At 39.9% G+C, this 13016-nt stretch overlaps 1 protein-coding gene across 3 annotated transcripts in view; it reads right to left on the bottom strand.

Moving 5' to 3' along the window:
- Positions 1-5346: 5346 nt before the first annotated feature.
- The window catches only part of CERS3 (ceramide synthase 3), a 125233-nt gene continuing 117563 nt past the window's right edge, over positions 5347-13016 (bottom strand). For all 3 annotated transcript variants that reach the window (XM_003901437.4, XM_009210997.4, XM_021940911.2), the window contains one exon: positions 5347-5707. In XM_003901437.4, coding sequence (XP_003901486.1) covers positions 5549-5707 — 159 coding nt within the window. In that variant the 3' untranslated portion in view covers positions 5347-5548. The remainder of the gene's footprint in view (positions 5708-13016) is intronic.

The following is a 13016-nucleotide window of genomic DNA, read 5'->3' as shown; positions in this document are numbered from 1 at the left end:
CAGCCTAGCCAACACAGTGAAACCTGTCATAATAAAAATACAAAAGTGCTGGGTCTGGTGGCGTCGCCTGTAATCCTTGGGAGGCTGAGGTGGGAAAATTGCAGACAGGAGGTAGAGGTTGCAGTGGGCCAAGATTACTGCATTTCCAGCCTGGGCATAGGCGGACTCTGTCTCAAAAAAAGAAAGAGAAAAAGGAAAAGAGAAGAGGAGGGGAGGGGACAGGAGGAGTGGAGGGCAGGGGAGGAGGGGCGGAGAGAAGCTGAAGGGAGATGACAATATTAACTATATTTAGAATGATGGGTATCCTTGAAGATCACGGGCACCCTTATCTTAATAACAGTCTGAAAGGGAAAAGTTTTTCAATAGTTTCAGTATTCCATCATTATAGCATTACAATGCTTTTTCACTTTTTAAAGATACTATTTATCAGATTAAGGTAGTTCCATCCTACTTTGGTAAAAGGGATTTTTTCTTTTGTTGTAACAGATGTATGTTGAATTTTATAAAGGTTTTTAAACATATGGTTTTTTTCCTTTATTTTATAAAAATGGTCAATAACACTAATTTTCAAGTATTACATCAACCTCAAGTTCCTAAAATAAACCCAACCTGGTTTTCACACATTATCTCTTTATATATTGCTGAATTCAGTTTGCTTTCATTTAGGAATTTTGTACCTATGTTCATGATTGACTTAGTCAATAGTTTTGTTTCTTTCTTCTTCTAATGTTATTGTCAGATTTTGACATCAAGATTATGCTGGCCTTATAAAGCAAGTTTGGAAATGTCTGTTCCTTTTGTCCCTGGAAAAGGTTGCATAATACTTGTATTTTTTCCTTAAATATAGGAAGAATTCATTGATCTGGGCCTGAAGTATTTTTTTGGGCTTTTTTTTTTTTTTTTTTGTGGCAGGGGGGTGGGTGGGTAGGGTTAAAATTTCAGATTCAGTTTTGTTTCAGATAGAGCACTATTTAAATATCTCTCTCTTCTTGTGTCCATTTTGACAAGTTTTGTCTTCCTAAGAATTTACACATTTTATATACATCTTCAAATGTATTGATATAAAGTTGTTCACAATATTCTCCCATTACCTATTTGGTTTCTGCTTGGTCTACAGTGACAGATCCTTTTCATTCCTAACATTGCTCTTTTTCTTCATCAGTCTTGCTAGAATTTTATAAAGTTTTTATTTTAAGAAACCAGCTTTTTTTTGATACTCTGAGCTATTATATGTTTCACATGTTATTAATTTTCCTTCTTACGTTTTGATATATTTAGACAACTGATTTTATCAGCCTTTATCTTTACTTATCAAAGCTTTTAATATATTTTTTCTCTAAATTTCTTCTTAGTTGTATCCCACACATTTTTTACTATAATTCAGTTTAAAATGTTTTATTTCCATTATGATTTCTTCTTTGATCTACAGGTTATTTAGAAGTGCTTTGCTTAATTTAAAAATACGTGGTGATTTTTCCATTTATCTTTTTGTTATAGATTTCTAGTTTAATTTCACTGTTATCTGTAATCATATTCCATGTGATTTTAAACCTTTGAAATGTTTTTGAAATTGCCTTAAAGGCCAGTATATGGCCTATTTGGGTAAATGTTCCATATGCACTTGAAACAAATGTAAATTCTGCAGTTGTTGTGGACAGTGTTCTATATATATATCAAGTAGGTGGATTTTGTTAATGGCATTGTTCAGATCTTCTATATTCCTATAGGGCTTTTTTTTGTCTTCTTGTTCTATCAGATACTGAGAGATGTATTAAAAAATGCCCAAACAGGATTATGAATTTGTTACTCCTTTTAAGTCTGTGAAATTTTTCTTTACGTATTTTGAAGCTATATTATTAGGTGCATACAGATTTAAATTTTTTATATTTTCCTAGTTGATTAATCCCTTCCATTAGTTTTGTTTTTTGTTTTGTTTTGTTTTGTTTTGTTTTTGAGATGGAGTTTTGCTCTTGTTGCCCAGGCTGAACTGCAATGGCGTGGTCTTGGCTCATTGCAACCTCTGCCTCCCGAGTTCAAGCAATTCTCCTGCCTCAGCCTCCCAAGTAGCTGGGATTACATGCACCCACCACCATGCCCAGCTAATTTTTGTATTTTTAGTAGAGATGGGGTTTCACCATGTTGGCCAGGCTGGTCTCAAACTCCTGACTATAGGTGATTCACTTGCCTCAGCCTCGCAAAGTGCTGGGATTACAGGTGTGAGCCACCACACCTAGCCCCTTTCATTAGTATTAAATATTCCTCTTACTATCCACTAATTCTCCTTTCCTTTGTCTGATATTGATATAACTATGCCAGCGTTTGTTTGGGGAGGAGTAGAGTTTGCATGGTATATATTTGTCCATCATTTTACTTTCAACATTTTTTTATAGTATATCTCTTATAAGCACCATATAATTGAGATTTTAAAAAATCCAGCCTGGCAATCTTTGTTTTTACACTTGTTGTAATTACTGGTAAATGTGAACTGAAATCTACCTACTCACCATCTTAACATGAGTTTGCAATTCATGTTGCCTGTTCTGTGTTTCCTTTTCTTCTTTTATTTTGGATTCAATATTCTGTACCATTGCATTTTCCCATCTCTTAGCATATGAAACTGCAGAAAGGACTAAAACCAGAGGAGAGCACACAGAATCTTGACTGTTCTTCAGAAATATGTGGGACTCTGTTAAAATGAAGATTTCTGCTTCTCACTCCAGAAGTATTGAATCAAAATGTGGAGCAGAAACAGGCAAGGTGCATTTGTTTTTAAAGCTCCACAGGTAATTCTGACGGACAGCCAGTTGAACCATCAATCTAGACTCTGTTTCCTCCTACACCTTTGAAAGGTAAATACAGAAAATGAGGCTGAGAAAATACCTTTAGAATCAGTCCCCTTTCTTAGCACTTCAGTGGTTCCTGCACAGGTTGCAGATGCCGTGCTCTGGTTAGACTCCAGCCCCCAGGCTGGCTGGCTGGTTCCACCGTGCATAGCCCAGAGGCTCACCCCAATCAGGCAAGGGGCTCCCCATGTCAGCCAGGCTCGTCTTATCTGGTGTCTGACACCGCAAAGGCAGCAGCCCAAATATCCCAACCTGGCTTCCTTCTCCTCACTGCTTCTCTGATTCCTAGCATGGCCCTTCCGGAGGAATGGCAAGTCTTTACTTCCACTACACAGGAAGACCTGTAAGCAATGTGTGTGCTGAATCTACTCAATCACCACGTACACTGGACTTTTTGTTTTATTGTAAGTCATTACTGTTACAATATTGATGGCACCACAGACTGCATTTTTATAAGGTCCTCTGGAAGAATCCCGAGTCCTTGTTTCCTGTAGAAAGGGTGGTTTCCTTTAAAATTAACCACAAAAGCCCTAAATAGTATTACAAAAATGTGTATCTACTTCTTATGAAGTGGTTTAGTGCTTTCAGCTGTATCAGAAATAGTTAAAACTGGTATATCAATTTTACCTTCAACATTCAAATGAGAAAACAAACTGGAGATAGAGCTAAACAAACACTTTTCTACCTTAAGCAAGAAGATATTGGGTACAGAGGCAGAAACCAAATAAGCAAAGAAGAAAACATACCGTTAACTGAAAACATAAAAAATTGTATCTTAGTGTGACCTTCTTCCACCAAAATAATAATAATATAATATTAATAAATCAATAGCTATGCCCTAAAGTGGGTGCAGGCATTTTGATTTATAATATCATATTATACATATAATGCTTATGATATCGTCCTCATAAAAGCAAATGTTATACAGAGAAAATCTGACCTTGTTTTTCTGTTCTAACAATTTCTCAAAAAGATATTTTGTTGCAGAAAGAATTCTAAAGGATTTTTTGTTTATTTTTGTTTAGCCTTAAGGTTTCAAATGTATACTTTTATGTAAAAATAATAGTAACGCAGTCTGTTCTGTGCAGTGTCCTTCCGGCCTCAGGGGCCCTGCAGCTGCCCTGCTTGGGGCTGATTTTCCAGTCCCTACAAGCCGACCACTCCTGTGGCTTTATAATACGAGCCCCTGAATAAATAGGATGAATGTACAAAATCTGACCATTATGAGAGACTGTGGCGGGGGTGAGGGCGGATGCAGATTTCACTGAGGGTCTTCCTTGGGAAGGCCTGGCCTCTCCTCAGTTAGCAGCCACCTGAGAAGTCTCCCAGGTCAGCCCTGCACACTGTGCCCAGGACATGTGTCCCTGTGGTGACAAGGCCACAAGGGAGGCAAGGACGTATGCAAGTCTTCCCCAGTGCTCCCTTCCTGAGGGTGAGGACAAGCTGGCTACTGACCTGCCCATCCCTATCCTTCCTCCCAGGGAGCTGGCACTGACTCTAACACCTGCCCTTAAATGTTTCTCGAGGGTATATTTTGGCCTTTTGTGTTGTGCTGTTTCACTGTGACACAGGCTGATTGGATTGGAAGCCAGAGGAAATCACGCAGCATCCTCTGTTCCCAAGATCTCCCCGGGTCAGGCAGTGCACATGCATGCCCTCCCCAGAGGCTCAGGCCTCCTGGGTGATGCGGCTCAGCAAGCAGCCTGACCTGGATCCCATTCCCCCGTGGAGGTCCCCAGGTAGTTGTGTTGGCCTGAAAGAAGGGCTCAGGGCAACAGCACAGAAATTTCCCTCCTAGAAAGGGAAAAAGGGAAAGACCAGCAAATGACAGGAAGGAACAGGGCCTAAACTTCCTTCCTTGAACCAAGGGTCCTGAGGGAGAAGAATTCCAGGAGAATCTGAGAATGACCCTTGGAGAACTGATGCATAAATAGTTAGCAAATAAAATGGAACACCTTTCTCGGCACTTTCATTTCCAGGTATCTCCAGAGTTATTTAAGAGGAATTTTTAAAGATTCTGCCTTTTGTTCAGGCCCAACGCAGTGCCAAGTTTAGCCAGGTTTCTCTCTCCCAAACAGTGCAAAGTGGGTTGGTTCATGTTGACAGTGTGTACTTAAACTTCTGTGATCTCACTTAATCCTTACTGCAACCCTGTAGGGTGGCAGGCAGGGACTGACACCACCCTGTGGAGGTGACACACCTAAGCTTCAGGATGTGTCCATAACGTGGAAGAGTCTCCTGGTGTGGTCCTTCTGCTCCTGTCCTACTGCCACTTCTAACTCATTTTTGAGAAACAAGCTGCTCTTTGTGGCCAAATACACCTGAGAAAAATGGCATTACTTAGCATTTGTGAAAGTGTCCCGAGGACAGGCAAGGTGACAAAGTGAAAGGGCCTATAACAAAGTGATCCCCTGAGAAAGTTATATGCACAAAGGAGCGCAGTTAGAACTGACAGGGTTCTCTGGAGAAATCTTTGAAATATTTGACCAGTCTGAGTCCTAACTGCAGTAAAAATTCCTGGGCATGCTTGTATTTAACATTTTAACACAAGTTAACAACATTTTGGTAAACATATCTTAGGTGGGAGGGAAGGTGGTGGTGAGAAAGAGGGAAGGGCAGAATCTGGGGTATGTGTGGGGCTTGGAAGCCAGGCTGCCAACAGTCCTTGCAGCATGCTGTGCCGTGGGAGTCCCGTGGGCTTCCAGCTAACAGCTATGCTGACCATTGGGAATGAGGTGCCTCTCAGCCCCGAGGCCGTTCTTTAAACAATCCATCTCTTTGCCTTTGGTACCGTCTTCCTCTTCCTCCTCCTCTTCCTCTTCCTCTTCATAATCCTCGTCATCGCTTCTCACATCCTGGATGTTCTAGACAAAGGAAAGAATTGGCTGAGTGACAATCTTCCAGGAAGAGTCTTGAGTAAATCTGCCAACAGCCAGTTTCAAGTATGGCTCCCTTTAAGGAAAACCCAACATCTGAATAACTAAACATTCACCAACATTGACTATATCATGGATCATAAAGCAAACCTTAACAAACCTAAATAATTGACATTACGCAAAGCATATTTCTAGACCATAATGGAATTAAGCTAGAAACCAATATCAAAAAGATAATAAGGAAATTTCAAAACACTTGGAAATTAAATAAGACCCTTCTAAACAATCACTGGGTCAAAGAGTAAGATTCAAAGAATATTAGAAAATATTTTAAACTAAATGAAAATTAAAATACAACATATCAAAATTTGTTCAATGCAGCTAAAATAATGCTTAAAAGGAAATACATAGCATTAAATGTTTATATTCAATAAGAAAAAAAGCTCTCAAACAATTTGAGCTTCAACGTTAAGAATCTGGAAAAAAAGAAGAGCCAAATAAACCCAAAGCAAGCAAAAGGAAGGAAATAATTAGGGCAAAACAATTAATGAAACTGAAAACAGAAAAAGCAATAGGGAAAACCAATAAACCGAAAAGCCAATTCTTTGAAAATATCTATAGCATTAATAACTCACTAGCAAGATTGATAAAGAAAAAAAAAGGGAAAGCACAAATTAGCAGTAAAGAAAAAGAAGACAAGACTATAGATACTGCAGACAATAGAAGAATAACAACAGAATGCTATGAACAACTCTATGCATATACATTTGACAACTTAGATAAAATGGGCCAATTTCTCAAAAACTACAAACTACTAAAACTTGCCCCAGCTGAAATAGGTAACCTGGATAGTCATATAACTATGAAGGACATTTAATTTGTAATCAAAAACCTTCTGAAAAATAGCAGCATTGATGAAACACACAAAGGAGAAATAACACAAAATATCCACAATCACTTCCAGAAAATGGAAGAGGAGGGAACATGTCTCACTTTATTTTATGAGGCCAGAATTAATTAACCTGTGTAAAGTTTTTGCAGATGTGATTAAGATCCTTGAGATGAGAATAGTATCTTAGATTATGTAAGTGGGCCCTCTATGGCATCACAAGTGGTCCTTATAAAAATTGAGGCAGAGGAAGGGCCAAGACACAGAAGAGAGGCAATATGAAGACAGAGAAGAGACTGGGATGATGCAGTTACAAGCCAAGAAATGCTGGCAGCCACCAGAAGTTAGAATCAGCAAAGAACAGATGCTCCTCTACTGCCTCCGAAGAGAACACGACCCTGCTAACTGACACCTTTATTTTAGCGCAAAACTAATTATGGACTTCCGACCTCTTGAACTGTGAGAGAATACATTTCTCTTATTTTTAGCACCAAATTTGTAGAAAATTGTTACAGTCACCATAGAAATTAATACAACTACCAGTGGCCAATTAAAAACTGAAATTTAAAAATCTGTGCCATTCATAATAGTTTGAAAAATCAAATATCTAGGTATACACCTAACAAAGCATGGATAGGATCTGTATTTAAAACCTACAAAATTCAGAGAGAAGCCCGACATTCTTTGAAAGAAATCAAAGAAGATCTAAATAGTTGGAGAGACATACTATGTTCATGAATTGGAAGACTGAACATAGTGAAAGTATTAATTATCCCTATATTATCCTATAGATTCCACACAATACCAATCAATGTCCCAGCAGACTTTTCTATAGATGCAGACAATGTAATTCTAAAATTTCTATGGAGAGGCAAAGGAACTCGAATAGCTAAAGCAAATCTGAAAAACATAATAAAATGGGAGGACTTACACTGCCAAATTTTAAGACTTATATAAAGTTACAGTAATCCACACAGGGTGGTATTTGCAAAGGAATAAACATGCAGATCAGTGGAACAGAATGGAGGCTCTAGAAATAGATCCACACAAGTACGGCTGATTGAATTTTTACAAAGGTTCAAAGCAATTCAGTGGAGAAAGAACAGTCTTTTCAACAAATGGTCAGAGCAACTGGACATCTGTAAGCAAAGAAGTAAACTTTGGCTAAAATGTCATACATTGTATAAAAGCCAGCTTAAAATGGGTCATGGATCTAAATGTAAAATATAAAACTATAAAACTTTTAGAAGAAAACCCATGACCTTGATCTGGGCAACGAGTTCTTAAACATGGCACAAAAAACATGAAAGAAAAAAACTGGCAAACTGGACTTCATCAAAATTAAAAACTTTTGCTCTAAGACAGACACTAATCAGAGAATGAAAAGATAAGCTGCAAACTGGGAGAAAATATTTGCAAATCACATATCCAATTTGTATGCATAATAAAGAACTCTCAAAACTCAATGGTAAAAACAAAAACAAACAAAAAAAACCCTAATTTAAAAAATAGGCAAAAGACGGTATTCTAGGAGGGGCGGAGCAAGATGGCCGAATAGGAGCGGCTCCAGTCTTCAACTCCCAGCGCCAGCGACACAGAAGACCAGTGATTTCGGCATTTTCAACTGAGGTACTGGGTTCATCTCACTGGGGAGTGCCGGAAGATCCGTACTGGTCAGCTGCTGCAGCCCGACCAGCGAGAGCTGAAGCAGGGCGAGGCATTGCCTCACCTGGGAAGCGCAAGGGGGAAGGGAATCCCTTTTCCTAGCCAGGGGAACTGAGACACACAACACCTGGAGAATCGGGTAACTCCCACCCCAATACTGCGCTTTGAGCAAACAGGCACACCAGGAGATCATATCCCACACCTGGCTGGGAGGGTCCCACACCCACGGAGCCTCCCTCATTGCTATCACAGCAGTCTGTGATCTACCGGCAAGGCAGCAGCGAGGCTGGGGGAGGGGCGCCCGCCATTGCTCAGGCTTAAGTAGGTAAACAAAGCTGCTGGGAAGCTCCAACTGGGTGGAGCTCACAGCAGCTCAAGGAAACCTGCCTGTCTCTGTAGACTCCACCTCTGGGGGCAGGGCAGAGTAAACAATAACAAAGCAGCAGATACCTCTGCAGACCCAAACGACTCTGTCTGACAGCTTTGAAGAGAGCAGTGGATCTCCCAACACGGAGGTTGAGATCTGAGAAGGGACAGACTCCCTGCTCAAGCGGGTCCCTGACCCCTGAGTAGCCTAACTGGGAGACATCCCCCACTAGGGGCAGTCTGACACCCCACACCTCACAGGGTGGAGTACACCCCTGAGAGGAAGCTTCCAAAGCAAGAATCAGACAGGTACACTTGCTGTTCAGAAATATTCTATCTTCTGCAGTCTCTGCTGCTGATACCCAGGCAAACAGGGTCTGGAGTGGACCTCAAGCAATCTCCAACAGACCTACAGCTGAGGGTCCTGACTGTTAGAAGAAAAACTATCAAACAGGAAGGACACCTACACCAAAACCCCATCAGTACATCACCATCATCAAAGACCAGAGGCAGATAAAACCACAAAGATGGGGAAAAAGCAGGGCAGAAAAGCTGGAAATTCAAAAAATAAGAGCACATCTCCCCCGGCAAAGGAGCGCAGCTCATCGCCAGCAACGGATCAAAGCTGGACGGAGAATGACTTTGACGAGATGAGAGAAGAAGGCTTCAGTCCATCAAATTTCTCAGAGCTAAAGGAGGAATTACGTACCCAGCGCAAAGAAACTAAAAATCTTGAAAAAAAAGTGGAAGAATTGACGGCTAGACTAATTAATGCAGAGAAGGTCATAAACGAAATGAAAGAGATGAAAAGCATGACACGAGAAATACGTGACAAATGCACAAGCTTCAGTAACCGACTCGATCAACTGGAAGAAAGAGTATCAGCGATTGAGGATCAAATGAATGAAATGAAGCGAGAAGAGAAACCAAAAGAAAAAAGAAGAAAAAGAAATGAACAAAGCCTGCAAGAAGTATGGGATTATGTAAAAAGACCAAATCTCCGTCTGATTGGGGTGCCTGAAAGTGAGGGGGAAAATGGAACCAAGTTGGAAAACACTCTTCAGGATATCATCCAGGAGAACTTCCCCAACCTAGTAGGGCAGGCCAACATTCAAATCCAGGAAATACAGAGAACGCCACAAAGATACTCCTCGAGAAGAGCAACTCCAAGACACATAATTGCCAGATTCACCAAAGTTGAAATGAAGGAAAAAATCTTAAGGGCAGCCAGAGAGAAAGGTCGGGTTACCCACAAAGGGAAGCCCATCAGACTCACAGCAGATCTCTCGGCAGAAACTCTCCAAGCCAGAAGAGAGTGGGGGCCAATATTCAACATTCTTAAAGAAAAGAATTTTAAACCCAGAATTTCATATCCAGCCAAACTAAGTTTCATAAGTGAAGGAGAAATAAAATCCTTTACAGATAAGCAAATGCTTAGAGATTTTGTCACCACTAGGCCTGCCTTACAAGAGACCCTGAAGGAAGTACTAAACATGGAAAGGAACAACCGGTACCAGCCATCTCAAAAACATGCCAAAATGTAAAGACCATCGAGGCTAGGAAGAAACTATATCAACTAATGAGCAAAATAACCAGTTAATATCATAATGGCAGGATCAAGTTCACACATAACAATCTTAACCTTAAATGTAAATGAACTAAATGCTCCAATTAAGAGACACAGACTGGCAAACTGGATAAAGAGTCAAGACCCATCAGTCTGCTGTATTCAGGAGACCCATCTCACACGCAGAGACATACATAGGCTCAAAATAAAGGGATGGAGGAAGATTTACCAAGCAAATGGAGAACAAAAAAAAGCGGGGGTTGCAATCCTAGTCTCTGATAAAACAGACTTTAAACCATCAAAAATCAAAAGAGACAAAGAAGGCCATTACATAATGGTAAAGGGATCAATTCAACAGGAAGAGCTAACTATCCTAAATATATATGCACCCAATACAGGAGCACCCAGATTCATAAAGCAAGTCCTTAGAGACTTACAAAGAGACTTAGACTCCCATACAATAATAATGGGAGACTTCAACACTCCACTGTCAACATTAGACAGATCAACGAGACAGAAAGTTAACAAGGATATCCAGGAATTGAACTCATCTCTGCAGCAAGCAGACCTAATAGACATCTATAGAACTCTCCACCCCAAATCAACAGAATATACATTCTTCTCAGCACCACATCGTACTTATTCCAAAATTGACCACGTAATTGGAAGTAAAGCACTCCTCAGCAAATGTACAAGAACAGAAATTATTACAAACTGTCTCTCAGACCACAGTGCAATCAAACTAGAACTCAGGACTAAGAAACTCAATCAAAACCGCTCAACTACATGGAAACTGAACAACCTGCTCCTGAATGACTACTGGGTACATAACGAAATGAAGGCAGAAATAAAGATGTTCTTTGAAACCAATGAGAACAAAGATACAACATACCAGAATCTCTGGGACACATTTAAAGCAGTGTGTAGAGGGAAATTTATAGCACTAAATGCCCACAAGAGAAAGCAGGAAAGATCTAAAATTGACACTCTAACATCACAATTAAAAGAATTAGAGAAGCAAGAGCAAACACATTCGAAAGCTAGCAGAAGGCTAGAAATAACTAAGATCAGAGCAGAACTGAAGGAGGTAGAGACACAAAAAACCCTCCAAAAAATCAATGAATCCAGGAGTTGGTTTTTTGAAAAGATCAACAAAATTGACAGACCACTAGCAAGACTAATAAAGAAGAAAAGAGAGAAGAATCAAATCGACGCAATTAAAAATGATAAAGGGGATATCACCACCGACCCCACAGAAATACAAACTACCATCAGAGAATACTATAAACACCTCTACGCAAATAAACTGGAAAATCTAGAAGAAATGGATAATTTCCTGGACACTTACACTCTTCCAAGACTAAACCAGGAAGAAGTTGAATCCCTGAATAGACCAATAGTAGGCTCTGAAATTGAGGCAATAATTAATAGCCTACCAACCAAAAAAAGTCCAGGACCAGATGGATTCACAGCTGAATTCTACCAGAGGTATAAGGAGGAGTTGGTACCATTCCTTCTGAAACTATTCCAATCAATAGAAAAAGAGGGAATCCTCCCTAACTCATTTTATGAGGCCAACATCATCCTGATACCAAAGCCTGGCAGAGACACAACAAAAAAAGAGAATTTTAGACCAATATCCCTGATGAACATCGATGCAAAAATCCTCAATAAAATACTGGCAAACCGGATTCAGCAACACATCAAAAAGCTTATCCACCATGATCAAGTGGGCTTCATCCCTGGGATGCAAGGCTGGTTCAACATTCGCAAATCAATAAACATAATCCAGCATATAAACAGAACCAAAGACAAGAACCACATGGTTATCTCAATAGATGCAGAAAAGGCTTTTGACAAAATTCAACAGCCCTTCATGCTAAAAACGCTCAATAAATTCGGTATTGATGGAACGTACCTCAAAATCATCAGAGCTATTTATGACAAACCCACAGCCAATATCATACTGAATGGGCAAAAACTGGAAAAATTCCCTTTGAAAACTGGCACAAGACAGGGATGCCCTCTCTCACCACTCCTATTCAACATAGTGTTGGAAGTTCTGGCTAGGGCAATTAGGCAAGAGAAAGAAATCAGGGGTATTCAGTTAGGAAAAGAAGAAGTCAAATTGTCCCTGTTTGCAGATGACATGATTGTATATTTAGAAAACCCCATTGTCTCAGCCCAAAATCTCCTTAAGCTGATAAGCAACTTCAGCAAAGTCTCAGGATACAAAATTAATGTGCAAAAATCACAAGCATTCTTATACACCAGTAACAGACAAACAGAGAGCCAAATCATGAATGAACTTCCATTCACAATTGCTTCAAAGAGAATCAAATACCTAGGAATCCAACTTACAAGGGATGTAAAGGACCTCTTCAAGGAGAACTACAAACCACTGCTCACTGAAATAAAAGAGGACACAAACAAATGGAAGAACATACCATGCTCATAGATAGGAAGAATCAATATCGTGAAAATGGCCATACTGCCCAAGGTAATTTATAGATTCAATGCCATCCCCATCAAGCTACCAATGAGTTTCTTCACAGAATTGGAAAAAACTGCTTTAAAGTTCATATGGAACCAAAAAAGAGCCCGCATCTCCAAGACAATCCTAAGTCAAAAGAACAAAGCTGGAGGCATCACGCTACCTGACTTCAAACTATACTACAAGGCTACAGTAACCAAAACAGCATGGTACTGGTACCAAAACAGAGATATAGACCAATGGAACAGAACAGAGTCCTCAGAAATAATACCACACATCTACAGCCATCTGATCTTTGACAAACCGGAGAGAAACA

This window comes from Papio anubis, chromosome 7, assembly GCF_008728515.1.
Source record: "Papio anubis isolate 15944 chromosome 7, Panubis1.0, whole genome shotgun sequence".
NCBI classification, from domain to species: Eukaryota; Metazoa; Chordata; class Mammalia; order Primates; family Cercopithecidae; genus Papio; species Papio anubis.
Note: the sequence above shows the minus strand (reverse complement) of the source record. Positions and strands in the feature narration are given on the sequence as shown.